The 21,005-nt window shown below is 41.2% G+C and overlaps 1 protein-coding gene across 1 annotated transcript in view; it reads left to right on the forward strand.

Annotated features, from left to right (window-relative positions):
• Positions 1 to 21,005, forward strand: part of PYGL (glycogen phosphorylase L) — a 50,747-nt gene that overhangs the window by 29,206 nt on the left and 536 nt on the right. The window contains exons 11-19 of the mRNA XM_077761253.1: positions 138 to 301; positions 7,486 to 7,600; positions 8,121 to 8,222; positions 8,352 to 8,499; positions 8,622 to 8,680; positions 8,786 to 8,927; positions 10,360 to 10,567; positions 17,806 to 17,940; positions 18,365 to 18,431. Of these exons, the coding sequence (XP_077617379.1) occupies positions 138 to 301; positions 7,486 to 7,600; positions 8,121 to 8,222; positions 8,352 to 8,499; positions 8,622 to 8,680; positions 8,786 to 8,927; positions 10,360 to 10,567; positions 17,806 to 17,940; positions 18,365 to 18,431 (1,140 nt within the window). The remainder of the gene's footprint in view (positions 1 to 137; positions 302 to 7,485; positions 7,601 to 8,120; positions 8,223 to 8,351; positions 8,500 to 8,621; positions 8,681 to 8,785; positions 8,928 to 10,359; positions 10,568 to 17,805; positions 17,941 to 18,364; positions 18,432 to 21,005) is intronic.

The following is a 21,005-nucleotide window of genomic DNA, read 5'->3' on the forward strand; positions in this document are numbered from 1 at the left end:
GCTAACCCAACCCCTCACTGTGGGAGTGAAGTTTTGTATTTGCTCCATCAGAGATTTTGCTTGGGAAGTGAACGACATTATCTCAGTGTTGCTTTAAACCTGAGTGGCCAGCAAGGCCTTTCTCTTCCTTTGGCCAGAGAATCGCGGCCTTGTTTCCTAAAGATGTCGACCGTCTGAGAAGGATGTCTCTGATTGAAGAGGAAGGAAGCAAACGGATCAACATGGCCCACCTCTGCATTGTGGGCTCCCACGCTGTGAACGGGGTGGCCAAAATTCACTCAGACATTGTGAAGACCCAAGTGTGAGTGTCCATTCCTGTGCTGCTGGGTCTAAAGTTGCTCTGTCAGTGTACTGATGCTAGTTGATGCAGACTTGCATTTAGGTATAACAAAAGGCCCCGTCAAATGTGCAAAAGTATTTTCTTCTACACAAAATAAGCTTCTCTTTAAAAAAGAAAAAGAAAATGCCTTTCTCTGAACCATCTTAATTCTAGATTTAGGAGCAAAAAAAAAAAAAAANACCCAGACTCACTCCCATTCTGTAAACAACACTTCCTGATGGATCACAATGTACTTTAAAAACCTCCAAAGATCTCTCTTTTCTAGTAAAAGGTATTTAAAGAAGGGTGATTTATTACTTCAAGGTCCTGGTATTCATGGAAACATAACTGAATGTATGTGATTGATACAGACTACATGGCTTCATTCACTCATAATTCACATTAAAGAGCTTTGTGTTTAGGTTTCAGCCCTACCACTGACTGACTGTGGGCAAGTTACTTCTTTCTTAGCCTCATTCCTCTCATGTCCAAAATGAGTAGGTTGTACTAAGTGATCTCCAGCACCCTCCAGTCCAGTCAGTCTGTCATTCCCTTTCCTTAGAGCTTGACTGAAGAGTCAGGGAATAGAAATAAGTCTCTTCCCACATAAATTTTAGTTCATGTGAAACACAGTTATCTTCCTTGTTCTTCTCAGTCTCAGTGACTATCACAAAGACTGAGCTACCAATTTTCCAAAGCCCACCTCTTATACCCATCTCAGCTGACTATCAGCTGATTTGGTCAGATCAGCAAAATAACTCTTCTTCATGCAACTTTGAAAAATCTAGCAGTATTTTAAATGTTATCTATAATCTATCTGCATATGTTTCTGTTCTGTTGATTTTCACCATATTTGAAATCAGATCATTGAATTAACATATACTAAAATTACCCTATTGTTATTTTTTAATGGATACAGATTCACATTTGTCACTTTGCACATCATATTTTATTATTCTTAGGACAACGGCTTAATCTGAAACATGAAAGATCTGCATCCACATCAAGGCAAGGGACACAAAGGGATGTCATCATTGGAATGATATAGGGGACCATCAGTCTGGATGGTTCCAGGCACCCAGATTGTTCCAGTGGGAGGAAGCTCCACATGACCCCTAATAACCTACTCTCCAGTCCTAGGACCCTCATCTTGGCTTAAGCCCCCACAGTCTGAGTTGGTGATGGAGCCAGGAACAGAATCCCAGTTGCTAATTCCCATCCCATCGTCCAGCTGACGTCACCACACATGGGAAACTGAGAGGCTGTTTTGGTTTAATCCCACAGGTGGTCCTGGCCCTGCCATATGACACCCCAGTGCCCGGGTATATGAACAACACCGTCAACACCATGCGCCTCTGGTCCGCTCGTGCGCCGAATGACTTTAATCTCAGAGACTGTGAGTACAGTCTGGTCTCTCACGCCTGTGTGTGTATGTTTAATGTTTTTGATCTCAGAAGCAACCAAATCAGCACCACCTCTAAAAGATGGCACAAAGCAAGTATCTTGGGGACTGGGGCATAAGTGGTTTCTGTATATGTGTGTGTTTGTGTGTGTAATCAATCAAATTGAGCTTGAGAGAACAGCCTTGAGCTTCTGGTCAGAGCTCTTCAGCGAGTGAGCAGCCATTTAATGGAGCACATACAAGGACATTTTTAAAGCAGTCCTTCTTAGACTCCCATGCAAATCATAGCAGGGAGGTCTGTGGAAATCCTTTTGCACTTTCAGAAATTATAGGCATCCCTACATCCACATGGCACACAGCAAGCATCAGGTGAGGTCAAGGGGCTTTGATAACAGTGACTGGCTTATGTATTTATTGATTTTTCTAACCCTCCCCTCAGTTAACGTTGGAGACTACATTCAGGCTGTGCTGGACCGAAATCTGGCCGAGAACATCACCCGGGTCCTCTATCCCAATGATAATGTGAGTGGTCAAGCTTGCTTTCTCAGTAGAAACAGAAACAGCCTGTTTCAGAAGTACCCTTTTATAGCCCATAGAGCACATCTTCAATACCGATTTGTTTTCTTCAGTGGACGGTAATCTCTGTCTCCTCCTAAATTGCTAGATTTCCCCTCCACTCCCACCCAAGTAAGGAAAACAGATTTGTACAGTGCATGAAATCAGAATTGGTATTTTGCCCTTGACTAGTAACCTCATGACTAATTGGGAGGTTATAGGTTATGTATGTGCATTTCAAAACCAAGCCTGGATACAAAAGATGAAGGGGAGCACCGGTGAAGTACTACTTCATTTCCAAACAGAAGGTTCATCCACAGAGTCAGTAGACCCTGGAAGTTTCCTGCCTGGCCTCTTCCCCTTTCTGACAGGCTCATCCTAGCCTTCTGCCCTCAGGCAAGGGGGTGTCTGGACCTCAGAGCAGACCCAGGAGTAAACGTTTGTTTCTTATGCCACTTATTCATCTCTTGAAACTCTTTTATAGGTGATTATGCCTAATTTTACACTAAAAATAGTTTAGCTAAAATGTAAAAAAAAAAAAGTATTTTTAAAAACTTGGGGGGCGCCTGGGTGGCTCAGTCGGTTTAGTGTCCGACTTCGGCCTAGGTCATGATCTCGCGGTTCGTGGGTTCGAGCCCCACGTCGGGCTCTGTGCTGACAGCCAGCTCAGAGCCTAGAGCCTGTTTCAGATTCTGTATCTCCCTCTCTCTCTGACCCTCCCCTGCTCACGCTGTCTCTCTCTGTCTCTCAGAAATAAATAAAAACATTTAAAAATTTTTTTAAAAAATAAAAAACCTGGGACTGGATCACAGATGACCACCATAGATTCTTAGTTGGTTTAAATATACTTAGCTCACCTTATATGTGGGTGAAATTATTTTCTTGAAGCTGTAATGATTATTCTTTTAATAATAAGTCTCAGGAACAACCAACTTAAGAGTCTGCTGTGAAAAGTGGCACAAAAGAAGGATTGGGTGATTGGGACATAGATGGTCCTTACACCGGTGTCCGCTTGGTGTTAAACTATAATCTCTACAGAGGATTAAATTTGCCATAGTATTTTCAGAAACTTAATGGTGTATTTTTCCCTTTGAAAGAAACATTGTAACTTCAGTACATGTCAGAAAAATCTCTGACCCAAAAGCAAAAAGTGATCTTACTTCATGGTCAGTTAACATAAGAATCCTTCCAAGTACTGCCTAGCTAAACCCAGCCTGCTGAATTATTTAACTGAAAGGGGCTGGAAATTCATCCTCCTGTCTTCAGTAGGGACCAAGCCTAACTTTACTTGGAAGTAATCATCTATAGCAGTTCGCAAAGTATACTAAAGTAAGCAGGGAATGCAGAGTTAACTAAATTCTTTGAGTAAAAGGTAGTTCTCAAGGTCATGCCTGTTTTTTTTTTGAGTTACTAAATCATTTTTGTACTGTAATTACAAGAACACATTCATTCTCTCTTCCCAACTTGGCCACAGCCCCCATCCAGACATTTGTCTCTCTTCCAGGGATCTTGCAACTGTCCTCCCTCTGCAGCTAGTTAGATTTTTTTCACTTGCTTAAAGCTCTTTAAAGTCTTCTAATCACCTATAAGAAAAGTACAGAATCTTAGATGTGCTCCCTAAGTTCCTCGGTGATATAGTCATGAGGGGCACCTGGGTCGCTCAGTCAGTCAGGTGTCCAACTCTTGATCTCCGCTCAGGTCATGATCTCATGGTTCAAGAGATTGAGCCCCACGTCGGGCTCTGAACTGACTGTGCAGAGCCTGCTTGGGATTCTCTCTCTCTTCTGTCTCTCCCCCTCCCTCACTCTTTCTCTTTCTCTCAAAATAAATAACTTTTAAAAAATGATACAGTCATGAGTTTTCTGATGCACCCTCCAGGATCTTGCCCTGGGCTGAGATCTGACCATGCAGGACCCTTTGCTCTGATCTTTCTCACCTCCAAGAGAAGGCTCTTGCAGCTTCATTCTTGGCAGAATTAATTTTGGCTGCCTGTGTTGTGAAATTTGATTAGGAGAAGAAAGCTGAGAGTCTCAACAGCTCAGCACATAAATTTTCACTTAACTCCCTTCCCCCCATTTTCAGTACAGAGTGGTACTCCTGCTTTCAACTGTACCTGCTTCCCTCCAGCCCAGAGAACCCTGTGTTACCATCTCCAGAGAAATGTCGGCTTCTGTCTGAGTTGGGAAAGGAGATCACTCAGCTGAGGGAACTAGGGTTGAAGTCTGAGACCAACTGCTTCTTAAGCTCATAACTAATCTTTCATTTTTAAATGTCTGTTTGTTTATTTTTGAGAGAGAGAGAGAGTAGAGGGAGGGGCAGAGATAGAGCAAGTGAGAATCCCAAGCAGGCTTCATGCTATCATTGCAGAACCTGATGTGGGGGCTGCATCTCACAAACCTGTGAGACCATGACCAGAGCCTAAATCAAGAGTTAGATACTTAACCAACTGAGCCATCCAGGTGCCCCTTGCAACAAACCTTTTACTGCATCTTTACCTCTACTTCCAAATGCACCCAGTGCTACCAAATCCTGAGTCTGTAGGAGATGTGGCACATAAATTTAGCTGCTTTTTGGCTCTTCCCCTCTACCAGGGCAAAATTCAGCTTTCCCAGGTCTCCTGGCCCAGTTACTACCCATCCATCTAATTTTCCGCTTCAAAAAGGTTGTTGATGTGGTCTTGTCTCCCATTCCCTTCATCCTTTATTTGTATGCCTTCTTTAAGCCCCTTTACTGTCATCCTAATAATTTTCAGGAAAGAACAAAATCTAATGCTTGACATTCGACCTGCCATATTCCACCAGATGTCCTATGAGCTTTAGTCCTAAAGTTCTCCGGGCGGGAGATCCCCGTCATATTTTGGCCACACCTAACAGGGTGAGCCACTCACACTCAGTCTCTCTGGCTTGAAGTTTTTTGAAGGGAAGGAGCTGAGATTGAAGCAGGAGTACTTTGTGGTGGCTGCTACCTTGCAAGATGTCATCCGACGTTTCAAAGCGTCCAAGTTTGGCTCCACTGACAGTGCCAAGACCGCATTTGATGCCTTTCCAGACCAGGCAAGTATTCAGTCTTTGAGCACAGACAGGGACGACCGAGGGGTCAGGACTTCCTACCAGGTTGCAACCCTCTCTCTGCTAAAACAGTTGAGTAGGTATGATGGGCTTAACTAAATGCCTCACAGAAGATGAGCATTTGGTGGGGTGCTTTATACAGACATGCATGAGGATAAGGAAGCAGACCCCGGGCCACCTATCCTCTTCACACCGATGCCTTTTCCCCACACAGGTTGCCATCCAGCTGAATGACACGCACCCCGCACTTGCCATCCCCGAGCTGATGAGGATTTTTGTGGATATAGAAAAATTGCCCTGGTGCAAGGTCTGGATAATTTGGCTTCCTTTTTCTTTAATTAACTAGAATATGTGTGGTTCAGAGATTTTGTCAAAAGGTCCTTTTACAGTTTTTCAAAATAAGTTACTGTTGGAATATTCCAGTGGTTAAAGGTAAAGTTTGCCCTGGTGCTGACATTTCTCTCTCCTTACTGCTTTACGTGGAGTAAGATTAAGAAATAAATACATTCCTAATAGGACACAGCTCATTAGCTCAGACTTGTGTTTACCATTTCTGCATCTAAGATGACTAAATTAAACTCTGCAACCTCAAAACACAGCTAACTTTTTTTTAAACGCAGCTAATTGAAAGTGTCTCCACCACTTTGCAGATCAGTATTTTGAATATACTCTGTGCTTTCTCCGAACATTACTTGTTTGTATTCCTCAGATTTTGCTTTTTTTATAAATAAAAGGCATGTTAGGATAGTAGATAAAACTTATCAGTACGTTGTCTTCAGTTTATCAGACAGTTTTACAAATAGCTGCTCCCTCCCCTTGCCCCACTTACATATTCCCAATCTCTGGCCCATTCAAGAACCTGGTGGAACCGAGTATGTCTTACTGTGTAGAAGAACCATCCTGTTGCACACTGTGGGGCCTGAGGGAACGTCTGGTTTTGTGTGATGGGCCCCCTTCTTGCAGAGGAAAGCAGCTAAGCCCCTCCTTTTCCCTCAGGCGTGGGAGATCACCCAGAAGACCTTCGCCTACACCAACCACACAGTGCTTCCAGAGGCCCTGGAGCGCTGGCCCGTGGAGCTGGTGGAAAACTTGCTTCCTCGACACTTGCAAATCATTTATGAGATAAATCAGAAGCATTTAGATGTAAGTCATTTTTAGAGATTCATACCCCTTTTGAGAATGACGTCTGGAGATGTTAAGGGTGGCTACAGTGTTCCCTCTTACCGAACTGGAGGCCCAAACATCTTTCGGTCATTGATACATAAAAAGTATTCAAGTCCGGGTGGGGCTCTGTTAAAGGCATATTTTTGAAAAGACTAAAACAGAGGATGGCATCTCCCTAGGGCTAACCCAACCCCTCACTGTGGGAGTGAAGTTTTGTATTTGCTCCATCAGAGATTTTGCTTGGGAAGTGAACGACATTATCTCAGTGTTGCTTTAAACCTGAGTGGCCAGCAAGGCCTTTCTCTTCCTTTGGCCAGAGAATCGCGGCCTTGTTTCCTAAAGATGTCGACCGTCTGAGAAGGATGTCTCTGATTGAAGAGGAAGGAAGCAAACGGATCAACATGGCCCACCTCTGCATTGTGGGCTCCCACGCTGTGAACGGGGTGGCCAAAATTCACTCAGACATTGTGAAGACCCAAGTGTGAGTGTCCATTCCTGTGCTGCTGGGTCTAAAGTTGCTCTGTCAGTGTACTGATGCTAGTTGATGCAGACTTGCATTTAGGTATAACAAAAGGCCCCGTCAAATGTGCAAAAGTATTTTCTTCTACACAAAATAAGCTTCTCTTTAAAAAAGAAAAAGAAAATGCCTTTCTCTGAACCATCTTAATTCTAGATTTAGGAGCAAAAAAAAAAAAAAAAACCACACAGCAAAAAAAAGCCCACACAAAACTATTCTGCTGAAAAGTCTGGTCTATATGTCAATGCCAGGCCGGATATCATACGGAGGTGATTCGATGTGGAGTTTTTCTTGTAACTATTTGGAATTGCAAATGGATTTCTATTTTGAATGACAGCCTTAGCTGCTGCCAGCTCCTCCCTCCACCTTTTAGTCTTTCGAAGCCTACACTTGGCTTCCTGGATGTCATAGAAACCCACTCTTTCAGCCAGATTCAGTGATGTGTCTCTTCTGTCTCCAGATTCAAGGACTTCAGCGAGCTAGAACCAGACAAGTTTCAGAATAAAACCAATGGGATCACTCCAAGGCGCTGGCTCTTACTCTGCAACCCGGGGCTTGCAGAGTTAATAGCAGAGGTAACCGGGAAGGAGTGCCCTTGCACTTTCTGAACCCAGTCTGCAGGCGCTACATCAGCTGCCAGTGTGTGACTTGTGCTCTCCCACAGGCTCCGTGCTTGACTTAATTCTTGAAGTCATCTTGAAATTCTTAATTTGTAAACAAGGGGCCTGCAAGTTGTGTAGCTGGCTAACAGCACTCATATGGCACACAAATAGAAGATGGTAATGCTACTTAGTAAAATAGAATAACAAAGGCCATATAAATAACTAGTAGAACCTGGGTTCCGTGTTACCCATTTTAGGGTAGGTTTCCTGTTTTTAACATTTAATGCCACTGAAACTACATTTAAGGTACTAGCAAAGTGTTCTTCCCACATGGCCTTCCCAGCCTCTTCTGTGAGCCTGGCCATCTGTGTACTGTGTGGCAGACAGCCGTCCTTGCTGTAGGTGAGCACAGGCACTCACCAGACTAACAGAAACTGCTCATTTGGGCTCGACTGCCATCCCTGATTAAATCACCTCTTCTTTAAACTGAAAGAAAATCGGGGAAGACTACGTGAAAGACTTGAGCCAACTGACAAAGCTGCATAGCTTCGTGGGTGATGACATCTTTCTCCGAGAACTCTCCAATGTGAAGCAGGTGCGGCTTCCCGGGGTGGATCCTTTCCGCAGCACTTGTTTTCAGGGTTTATCATGCCCCAGTTTTTAAAACAGACCACCTGAGGATTTTAAATCCAAAGGGCTCTGGCAACATGCACTGTCTCCACAGGAGAACAAGCTGAAGTTTTCTCAGTTCCTGGAGAAGGAGTACAAAGTAAAGATCAACCCCTCCTCCATGTTCGATGTGCACGTGAAGAGGATCCATGAGTACAAGCGGCAGCTCTTGAACTGCCTGCACGTGGTCACCATGTACAACCGTGAGTCAGCCCCATGACCACCACACCCCCTGGAGGTGGAAGTGACACTATCGGTTGGCATAGATCTCGCCACCCCAGCTATCAACTGTCCTCAGTCCTATCCACTTCTCAATCTCTTTCAGGCATTAAGAAAGACCCTAAGAAGTTATTCGTGCCCAGAACCGTCATAATTGGTGGCAAAGTAAGTTGATTCTATTCACTGGGAATTTGGGGGCCCTAATCTCTTGCCATTTCTCCACTTGATCATGCCTGCATTCTGTCAGCGTGTTTGACATTCTTCTCCAAGGCTGCCCCAGGATATCACATGGCCAAAATGATCATAAAGCTGATCACTTCGGTAGCAGATGTGGTGAACAATGACCCTATGGTTGGAAGCAAGTTGAAAGTCATCTTCTTGGAGAACTACAGAGTATCTCTTGCCGAAAAAGGTAGTTTCTTCATCACAGATCATATAGGGCCAGAGCAAATTCGAGAGAAAAATGACATGATGTGGAAAAATGAGGTAGCTGGGCACAGGGAGCCAGTAACTTAGGATAGAAGAATAAGGGCCTAGGCTAAGAGCCTTTAAGGTGATCCAGCTCACAACAAGATTGCTGTCCCTAAAGTCAAAATCACTGATTACATTTGCAAGTGCATTGTCCTGCCAGCTAGTCAGAGCTGGGTGCTGGAGGAAGTGGCCCTGAGGTTTTGGCAAAGTGCAGACTGTGCTCTACTAAGGAGAGGAAAGGTCTTTGTTCCCAGCTCCAGTTTTGCAATAGAACACCAATTCCCCAGCCCCTGATATTCCTCTGGTCACTTCGTGGAATGAAGAAGGGCTGTCATTTGTTCATGTGACAACAAGGAATGAAGACAGACATCAGGCTGCAAAGCACACATCAGGCTTATGTGTGCTTACATGGGCACTGATTATGCGTGGTGTTTCCACATGGGGACAGTTAGGCTGGCAAAAAGCCAACATCCCTTTCTCTACCGCTGGGACCTTTGCTTATTTGCATCATGTGCTCACAAAGCACCATCCACAAGCAAATGCCAACTGTGCATTCACCCAAGTCCCAAATTGAAAACAGACCTTTCTCTTTTTGAAGTATTTTTGGGTCCTCTGATGTTACTGTTTAAGATTGTATGCACAAAGAGAAAAGAGCCATGTTCCTAGAGATGCAAATGAAGATATAGCTAATCCACAAATAAGCCTTCAAAGTAAAACAGAGAATTCTCCTGACCTTTGAAGTCAAAGTGGGAGAAAGGGACCTTCTGGCAGCACTCATTTGTGTGTAAATTAGGCCAAAAGGTCAGAGGCTTGGTGTCTAGCCCCAGGCAAGCCACAGGTGCACGGGCCAAAAGAGGGAGGGAGAAGGTGAGAAGTGGAAAATGCAGACAATCCAATTTCCTCACATTATAAAGGAAGAGTCAGGAGAGACTGAATTTTAAAGATCAATAAAGAAAAGTTAATATATTTTATAAAGTTATAAAGCAGAAGAAATAAAACCATAACAAAGAAGAGACGGTAGAAGAGAAACGTAATGTCAACTTTTATAGTAGAGAGCAATAGATGCTCTTTAGAGTTTCCAGACCAAGAAAGAGTATTATAAGCATACAGTTATTTAGCACTGTGGCAATAACCACCCAGATAGCACATCAAAAATGGTTAAAGGCAGTTGCCTGAGTCTGGAGGAAGAGTAAGATCCATCCTCCTATATACCATATGACTGTTTATCTTGATGTACATGTGGTACTTTAATGATCAAAACAGGCCAGCTAGATAAATGCTGATACAATAAATGTAGCATCTCGATAAATGTAGATACAATACAAGCGGGTCTAGAGAGACAGAATCACTGACTAATAATACCTTGCTTGCAGTCATTCCAGCTACCGATCTTTCGGAGCAGATTTCCACCGCAGGCACTGAAGCCTCAGGGACAGGCAATATGAAATTCATGCTGAATGGGGCCCTGACTATCGGGACTATGGATGGAGCCAACGTGGAAATGGCAGAGGAAGCTGGGGAAGAGAACCTGTTCATCTTTGGCATGCGAGTAAATGATGTGGCAGCTTTGGACAAGAAAGGGTAAGAGAGCAGTTCCTCCTACCGGGCAGGTGCTCTCCATCCCCAGGAGAGTGCTTGCCCTCCCAGGTGTCGTGTTGATGTTTGGACACATGAAATGTGGTCACAGAACATCTCCCATGCATCAGGGGAGCCCCCTGGCCACCGCTTAGTTTTATTAAATGTAGCAAGTGAACCAGAAAGGAGCTAGGGCACAGGTACGTGAGGTCCTTGCTATTAGTTACCAGCCACTGCAGAGCTGGCCTTAGTGAGCTGTCATTTCTCTGCATCTGTGATTTTGACTTTGATCAAAAGATGAGCCAGTTCCTTGTTAAAGTTTTTGCCTATAATTTAAACCACTGAGTGCACTTTTAAGATTTCAGGGAAATGGACTAAAATGTGGTAGAGGATAGGGATGGATATACAGAAGCACCCATGAATAATACTTGTTTCACTTAATATCTAGATACATTTATTAATCTGAATTCAAATTAATAAGGAGCTCTGCCCAAAAGGAACAATAGGGATCAAAAAATCTGAAAGGTACTTCCTGGCCCTTGGAAGTAAGTTTCCACTAAAGAACAACAAATTTGGGGGATCTGTGGGTCCAAAAAGTAACTGGTCCTCTTAACACAATACTTGCTTAGAATGTGAAGTACTTACGAAATGAATCTTACTGTATTTTACCAGATTGGATTTTTTTTTTATTATTTACTATTCTTTGGGTCTCCAATTATAAGGAACAAACCAAGTATAGGAGGAAAATTCTCAAGATCTAATCAAATATTATACCCATCTTGCACTCTATAATGGTTTCTATAAATGCTAATACTTATGAGTGCATTTGTCACAGCTAATAGAGTGTCTAGTGTATTGTGTTTTTGTTTGTGATTTTTTAAATTCCAGTATAGTTAACATACAGTGTTATGTTAATTTCAGGTTTACAATATAGTGATTGAGCACTTCCATACAGCACCTGGTGATCATTATGTACCTGGACTCTTAATCCTCTTTACCTGTATCACCCATGCCCCCACCCGCCTCCCCTTAGGTAACCACCAGTTTGTTGTCTCTAGTTAAGAGTCTGTTTTTTGGTTTGTCTCTTTTTCTTTGTTCATTTGTTTTGCTTCTTAAGTTTTACATATCAGTGGAATCAGTCTTTCTCTGACTGACTTCTTTCACTTAGCATTATTATTCTCTAGATCCATCCATACTGTAAATGGCAAGATTTCATTCTTTTTATGGCTTCTTCCACAATTTGGCTATTTGTAAATAATGCTATGGTAAACATAGGGGTGTATATATCCCTTTGAATTAGGGTTTTCGTATTCTTGGAGTAAATACCCAGTAGTGGAATTACTAGATCAGTCATTGTAGTTTTAATTTTTCAGGGAAACTCCATACTATTTTCCACAGTGACTGTACCAGTTTGTGTTCCCACCAACAGTCCATAAGGGTTCCTCGTTCTCCACATCTTTGTCAACACTTGTTGCTTCTTACATTTTTTATTTTAGCCATTCTGACAGGTATGAAGTGATAGCTCATTGCGGTTTTGATTTGTATTTCCATGATGATGAGTGATGTTGAGCAACTTTTCATGTATCCGTTGGCCACCTGTAGGTCTTTGGAGAAATGTCTGTTCCTGTCTTCTGTCCATATTTAATTGGATTATTTGTCTTTCTGGTGTTAAATTGTGTCAGTCTTTATATATTTTGGTTCCTAACCCTTTCTCAGATATGTCATTTGCAAATATCTTCTCACATCCACTAGGTTGTCTTTTGGTTTTGTTGATTATTTCCTTTGCTGTGCAGAAGCTTTGTATTTTGATGTAGTCCCAAAAGTTTATTTTTGCTTTTTTTCCCCTGCCTCAGGAGACATAAATAGAAGAATGTTGCTATGGCCAATGTCATAGAAATCACTACCTGTGCTCTCTTCTAGGATTTTATCAATTTCAAGTCTCCTTAATCTATTTTGAGCTTATTGTTGTGTTTTGTATAAGAAGATGGTCCAATTTTGTTCTTTCATATGTAGCTGTCCAGTTTTCCCACCACCATGTATTAAAGACAGTTTTCCCCATTGCATATTCTTGCATTTTTTGTCAAAGATTAATTGACCATATAATCGTAGGTTTATTTCTGGGCTCTCTATTCTGTTCCATTGATCTATGTGTGTATTTTTTTGTGCCTGTACTATACTGTTTCAATTACTACAGCTATGTAGTACAGCTTGAAATCTAGGATTATGACCTCAGTTTTGTTCTTTTTCAAGATGGCTTTGGCTATTTAAGTCATTTCTGGTTTTGTACAAATTTTAGGATTATTATTCTAGTTCTGTGAAAAATGTTGATATTTTGATGCGTTGATTAAATGCATAGATGGCTTTGGGTAGTATGGACATTTTAATAATATTTGTTCTACCAATCCATGCACATGAAATATCTTTTCATTGGCTTATTTCATCTTCAGTTTCTTTCATCAGTGTTTTATAGTTTTCAGAGTACAGGTCTTTCACCTCCTTGATTAAGTTTATTCCTAGGTGTTTTATTATTTTTGGTGCAATTGTAAATTGGATTGTTTCCTTAATTTCTTGTTCTGCTGCTTCATTATTAGTATAAAAAATGCAAGATTAAGGGTACCTGGGTGGCTTAGTCAGTTAAGCATTCAACTCTTGATTTCAGTACAGGTCATGATCTCATGGTTCACGAGATCAAGCCTCACATTAGGCTCTGTGATGACAGCACGAAGCCAGAATTCTCTCTCCTCCCTCTGCCACTCCCCTGCTCACATGCACACACTCCCTCTCTCTCAAAATAAATAAACTTTAAGAAATGTGAACTTCAGGTATATTGATTTTTGTATCCTGTGATCTTACTGGATTTATTTATGTGATAGTTTGAGAAGAATAAGTATTAACTCCTCATTAAACGTTTGGTATAATTTACCTGTGAAGCCATTTGGTCCTGGACTTTTGTTTGTTCAGACTTTTTGATTACTGATTCAGTTTCATTGCTGGTAATCAGTCTGTTCAAATTTTCTATTTCTGTCTGATTCACTTTTGGGAAGCTGTGTGTTTCTAGGAATTTATCCATTTCTTCTAGGTTGTCCAACTTGTTGCCATATAATTTTTCACAATATTCTCCTATAATATTTCGTATTTCTGTGATATTGGTGGTTGTTTCTCCTCTTCATTTCATTTATGATTTTATTTGAGTCGTCTCTCGTTTTGTTTTGTTTTTTTGATGAGTCTGGATAAAGGTTATCAATTTTGTTGATGTTTTCAAAGAACGATTTCCTGGTTTCATTGGTCTGTTCTATGGAGTTTTTTAAATCTCTACAGTATTTATTTCTGCTCTCATCTTTATTATGTCCTTCTTTTTATGGTTTTGGGCTTTGTTTGTTCTTCTTTCTCTAGCTCCTTTAGATGTAATGTTAGGTTGACTTTTTGAGATTTTTCTTATTTTTTTATATAGGCCTGTATTGCTTTAAACATCCCTTTGAGAATAGCTTTGCTGCATCCCAAAGATTTTGGATTACTGTATTTTCATTTTCATTTGCCTCCATGTAGTTTTTTATTCTCTTTGATTTCTTGGTTGACCCTTTCATTGTTTAGTAGCATGTTATTTAATCCCCATGTATTTGTGCTTCCCAGATTTTTTCTTGTGGTTGATTTCTAGTTTCAAAGCATTGTGGTCAGAAAAGATAGATGGTATAAGTTTAATCTTTTTAAATTTATTGAGGCTTATTTTGTGGCCTAACATGTGATCTAGTCTAGAGAATGTTCCATATGCACTTAAAAAAATGTATATTCTGATTTTAAGAGAGAATGTTCTAAATATATCTGTTAGATCCGTCTAGTCTAATGTGTCATTCAAAGCCACAGTTTCCTTGTTGATTTTCTGTTTGGATGCTCTATCCGGGGATGTAAGTGTGGTTTTAAAGTCCCCTACTATTATTGGATTACTATTGAATACTTCCTTTGTTTGTTAATAGCTGCTTTATGTATTTGGGTATTCCAATGTTGAGTGTGTAAATATTTAAATTGTTATATCTTCTTTGGATTGTTCCCTTTATGCTTATATAGTCTCTTTGTCTCTTTTTACAGACTTGGTTTTAAAGTCCGTTTTGTCTGATGTCAGTATTGCAACCCTGCCTTTCTTTTCACTTCCATTTGCATGATAAATGTTTTTCCATCTCTTCACTTTCAGTCTACATGTGTCTTTACATGTAAAGTATGTGTCTTGTAGAGAGCATTTAGATAGGTCTTTTTTGTCCATTCCATCACCCTATGTCTTTTGATTGAAACATTTAGTCTATTCCTATTCAAAGTAATTATTGATAGGTATGTGCTTATCACCATTTTGTTACTTTATGGTTGTTGTTGTTGTTGTTGTTTTTTAAGTTTATTTTGAGAGAGAAAGCATGAGCAGGGGAAGGGCAGAGGAGAGAGAGGGAGGGGGGGAGAGAGAGAGAATCCCAAGCAGGCTCTTCACTGTCAGCAGGGATCCCAACACAAGGCTCGAACCCATGAACTATGAGATCACCACATGAGCTGAAACCAAGAGTCAGATGCTTATCAACTGAACCTCCCAGGCGCCCCATGGTTGTTTTTATAGTTCTTCTCTGTTACTTTCTTCTCATGTCCTCTTTTCTAGTGGTTTGTTGGCTTTCTTTAATGGTATACTTGGATTCCTTTTTCTTTATTTTTTTGTGTTATCTACTACTAGATAACACAAAAATTTGATTTTTTTTACTAGATTTTTTTTACTTGATTTTTATTACTAGATAACACAATAATTTTGATTTGTGGTTACTATTAGGTTTGTATATAACATCTTATGTGTATAGCAGTCTCTGTTAAGCTCAGTCACTTAAGTTTGAACCCATTCTTTACTCTTTCCACTCCCCCCTCCCCGTTTTAGGTATATGGTGTCATACTTTACATCCTTTCATCTTGTGGATCCTTTGATTGATTTTTATAGATATACTTTTTTTTACTGCTTTTGTGCTTCCTACTTTTCTTACTTCTATTTATGGTCTTTCCTTTCCACTCAAAGAATCCTTAAAAAGGATTATTAAAAATCCTTAGAAAGAAATGTTAAAAACATTTCTTGTAGGGCTGGTTTAATAGTCATAAATTGCTTTAACTTTTGTGTGGGAAACTTTATCTTTCCTTCTATAATGAATGATAGAGTATTCTTGGCTGCGTGTTTTTTTTTTCTTTAAGCACTTTGCATATATCATGCCACTCCCTTCTGGCCTGCAAAGTTGCTGCTGAAAAGTCAGCAGATTGTCTTAGGGGTTTCCTTCATATGTAACTGTTTTCTTTTCTCTTTCTGCCTTTAAAATTCTCTCTTTAGTACTATATTTTGCCATTTTAATTACTATGTGTCTTGGTGTGGACCTCGGTGGATTGATTTTGTTGGAGGCTCTCTGTGAATCTTGGAACTGGATTTCTATTTCCTTGGCCAGATTCAGGAAGTTTTCAGCTATTTCTTCTTCAGATAAATTTTCTGTCCCATTTTCTTTCTCTTCTCCTTATGGGATCCCTTTAATGTGAATGTTATTACACTTGATGATGTCACTGAGTTCCCTAAATCTATTTTCACTTTTTATTTCTTTGATATTTTCTCTTTGTTAATGGTATCATTGAGGTCCTGTACTCTTCTCAACTCCCATGAGTATCTTAACACCGTTACTTTAGAATCTCTATCAGGCTTATTACTCATCTCTGTTTTGCTTATGTCTCTTGCTGTGATTTTGTTCTGTTCTTTCGTTGTTCTGTTTTCATTTTGTCTCACTTTCTGTGTCTATTTCTATGTGTTAGAAAAGTTAGTTGCATCTCCTGCCCTTGATAGTAGTGGCCTTGTGAAGAAGATATCCGGTAATGCCCTGTAGTGCAGTGTCCCCTGTTCACCAGAACCTGGTGCTTCAGAAGTGTCTCCTGCGTGTATTGCACACACTCTGATGTTGTGGCTGAGCCACTTTTTCCTTCAGCCCAGTTGTCTGCAAGTCTCTTTGCCTGTCGTGGGCAGGGTTTGGTCACTGTGTCATTAGTGGGCCAATCTGGGGCTGCCTTGGGCTTCAGTAGTCAGACTAGGCATTTGCCAGAGCTGCAGTCGCAGCTGCACTGTACTCTCCCTCTGTCATCTCCTGAGAAGCTTTCATTGGTGGGTGAGGCCTGCAGTCAGACCAGCTGTCTGCCCCCAGGCCTCTGCTGGGGCTGCAGTTGGATTGTTGTGTGTGGTTCTCCTTCCCTCTTCCTGGGGCAGGAGTCACTTTGGAGTAGTGCTGGCCCCCATTGGAGCTGCTTGCACACTGCCAGGCTCGTGGCACCACTTTGGATGGGCTACAGCCAAGAGCATACTGTAGGGGGCAGGACCACAGGAGAACACGGGGGCAAGGTGGGCAGTGCCAGCAAGATTTGCACAGGTCTGCTGTGGGAGGGGACCTGGAGCAGAGGACTGGCTGGTGGATGTATCTGAAGGGGAACCTGGGGGCTGGGCACACTGTTAGCAAATTGGGGAGTGAGTGTTGGCATAGCACTTGTTCCTGTAGGTGTCCATGTGGCTAGGCTGGGGGCAGGAAAGGGAAATAGCACCTACCAGCCCCTTTGTTCCTGGAGAAGCCTCCTAAAGAACCCTGCCCCTCTAGTACATTCTCTGAAATTGGTAAACTGACATCCCTCCAGTATACCCCAGGTGTTTTCAAATTGCTGCTCCCATGCTGTGTCTCCATAGAGCTGTTTGCTGTGCTGTCTCTTTAAGGCCAGGGACTTGGTTTCCTGTGACTCTCCTGGAGCCTGCTGATTTTTAAATTCCAAGTGGTAATCCACACTGATTATAAGAATTCACAAAATTCTACCTCTCTGGTTTTCCAAGCCAAATGTTATAGGTATTTGTCTTCCCCTGGTGGGCTCTTCTGTGTCAGAGTCTGTCTCCCTACCTTCTCCACACCCACAGCATCCCTCCCTCCTGATGATAGTCTCATGGGTCAGTTTAGGTCCCAACCATGTCTCTGTCCTTCCCACCCTCTTTGACGTAGTCTCCTCTACATTTAGCTGTAGAGAGTCTGTTCTGTCAGTTGTTGGGTCATTTTCTGGGCTATTTACACTGATGTGGGTATTATCTTGCTGTATCTGTGGGACCAGGTGAGCTTAGGGTCCTCCTGTTCCATCATCTTCCTTGGCAGTCACCTGCTTAGAGTATTGTTAACCACATATGCTAATGTAAGCTTTTTCTTATCACCCCCACTCCCATCCCACAGGTATGAGGCAAAAGAATATTATGAAGCACTTCCAGAGCTGAAGCTGGCGATCGATCAAATTGACAAAGGCTTCTTCTCTCCCAAACAGCCTGACCTCTTCAAAGACTTAATCAACATGCTATTTTACCATGACAGGTGAGTTCCCACAAGAAGATGATGATATTTCAGCCATGAAAAAGGTACAAGAATATCTTAAACCAGCTGTAACATACCCGTGTAATTAGCATATATTTGTGATCTGAGAAGCTAACCTATTCTTAGAAATGTTAGATATTCTCTACTAACCATGCTAGGAAGGTTTAAGACCCACAAATCTGGAACTCTTTTTTCTCTTTCCGTTGGTATACCCGGCTTTCAGAAACATGATATGTTGACATTCTTATCTGTGGGAAGAACCATATAAAGGTTGTGAGGGCTGGTTGTGAATTGAAATGTAAGTTTGGTGAACTAGCCATGCCTGACATTAAGTAAAACAGAATTTTAAGTGGAATCTTAGCACACATATTTTAATGATGCTTTTTGTTGGTTTGTGTTTTCCATCCAATCACAAAAAAAACAGGTTTAAAGTCTTTGCAGACTATGAGGCCTATGTCAAGTGTCAAGAAAAAGTCAGCCAGCTGTACATGGTAAGTGCATTGATGAGACCTATAAAGGAACCCAGTTTACTATGGTTAAAATTTTTGTTTCTTTTTATTAGATCTACATAATAGGGCCACATTATCAATCCAAAAAGAGAAATGAGACAACCACCTAGGTTATTCAGATCAAAACTTGACTTTTCCCACGTTCAGGCAGAGGCTGGGATTTGACATGGTAAGCAGCAGTTGTACATTTTTTAATATCCAAGTAAAAATATCACAATTCAATGTTTATTAAACACTCTCCATATAGCAGGCATGGCCTGGAAGCTAAGGTTATAAAGCCAAGTCAAATACGCATTTTACCCACTCGTTTATTTGACAGAGAGGCTTTGGGAACACCTCGGTGGCAGGCAATGGACTGTGTGTCACACTCATTGGAGCAGCTTCTCCAAAATACAGCTGCCAGCCCCGCTCTGAGATTGTGACCCAGTAGTGGGTGGAGTCACCATCAGTGTCCGAAAACTTGCTAAGATGATTCTCAGGCTGAGCCCCAGTTAATTAGGATAAGGACTGACCCATAGTCTAGGAAAATTGCACAGTAAGTACCTCTCCTGGACTACCCATGGAGCAGGGCTGTCTAGAGGATACAAACATAGAGAAAGAGGGGAGGTTTTATATTCAAATTTAAAAAAGGAATAAGAAAGACTGCTTTACTAAAAAAAAAAAAAAATCCAGAGCCATGTGAGTAACCGTTCGTCACATGCAAGGTTATATACATCCTCATCAAATAGCCCAGCCCTCCAGGAGCATTTAGTAAATGCTAATAAATATGGAAATTTAGTAAATATGGAGAGGTTGATGGTCTGTGATAAGAAAGACTTTCAGTAATTGCAGGCATTACAGAAGAGTAGATCTAGGAGGAGGCTGGCTCTGTGCCTGGACTCCAGGATGGTTTCCTTGAGGTCGATGCCCTTGAGCTCTCTGGGCATGGTTGCCCTTGCCCAGATAGTCTCCTTTTCTGCCCCTTAAGTCAAAAGTCATCATATAGCAGAACAGCCAGTTTCCATAGAATCTTCTCCTGCCCTCTGGACACATGACTAACTACTTTCAACAAAAACATGTTTCACTGACATTTCCTTCTATTCCTCTCCCAAACCAGGTGACAGGGTAGTTCCTATAGTTATTCCACAGGTCCCATTGGGTTTTTGGTTGTTGTTGTTTTTTTAACTTTTTTTAATGTTTATTTTTGAGACCGAGAATACAAGCTTGGGAGGGGCAGAGAGAGAGAGGGAGACACAGAATCTGAAACAGGCTCCAGGCTCTGAACTGTCAGCACAGAGCCCAATGCAGGGCTCCAATCCATGGACCGCGAGATCATGACCTGAACCAAAGTCGGACACTTAACCGACTGAACCACCCAGGCACCTCTCCATTGGGGTTTTAAAATAGGATCAAAGCCCATGCTGCTTTACAGACCTTATCTTCTGGTAGAATCATACCCAGTGCCCCAAAAATGTATAGACCACAGTAAATTCCAGCTAATGGCTCAAGCAAGGAGGGGCAGTCCTTCAGTTGAGCTGAGTGGCTCTCTGCCTGCCTCCAAGAACTAAAACAGATGAAAGAAAGTGGCCAATTCTAGCTCTTTCCTCTTGATCTCAACTCGCGCTGTGTGTAGAATGGCTATAGAGGAAACAAAGTATAAATATAGCAAGAAAGGAAATTATGAACAAGGGCAAGGACAAATGTGAATGTCAGTTTTGCACAGTGGATCTCTTTTGCTAATGTTCTGGCCCAGATCCAAAGATGCCTGTCAAAGCCCAGCATTTAGTTCAATCTTTCTTGTTCATTAGTGCAAATTGCAGTTTTTACTCTTAACAATAATCATATTGTTAGGCTTAGAAACATGTTGGGAAGTCTATTCATTACCCATTTAAATAGTTAAGGTGAAAAAAGGAAGTTTTTATTTTCCTCTTAGTAAGTTTTCAAAGTCTGAATAAATGAATTTTAGGCTCTGTTTTGCAGTACCTTATGGAATAATGGAAGTTTTAGTTTTTCTTCTAAATGCTTATAATGCATTGCTAATGGCTTTGAGTTATGCTCTGGTCATTTTTAATGAACCTTTAGAGTTTTTTACAAAATCATGAGGGTGTAAAATAAAGAGCTTCTTATATTCTTTTATGTAAAAATTATAAGATTCAGATATTATATATTTTATTAAGGATTAGGCCTTAATTGATCCTGTTTTGAAATCCCAATGGAATATTTGGGATTCAGTATAAATCTACTGAAGCATCTTCCTTCAGAAAGAACAAAGCAAGAAAAGTAGGTCAATAAATTCTCCCTTTAGATTATTTGCTGCACAACAGCTGTCCTTCTGCAGTAGGGTTTTTCAGACTCTGATGCCAGCCACAGGTTAAATCTCTCGTCATGGCATCTAGCAAACAATGAATATGCCATCTAAGGGGAGGTGAAATAAAAAATAAAAGCATGGGAAATATGGCTTGCATGCCAAAACACAGTAACCATAGCAACAATTACCAATTAGGGAATTTATATCCATGGTTTCTCTTAAAATAAAAAATACTTTTTTTTCACTTTTAAATATACTCTAAATAGGAG

Source organism: Crocuta crocuta, unplaced genomic scaffold (genome assembly GCF_008692635.1).
Source record: "Crocuta crocuta isolate KB4526 unplaced genomic scaffold, BGI_CrCroc_1.0 scaffold163, whole genome shotgun sequence".
Classification (NCBI taxonomy): domain Eukaryota; kingdom Metazoa; phylum Chordata; class Mammalia; order Carnivora; family Hyaenidae; genus Crocuta; species Crocuta crocuta.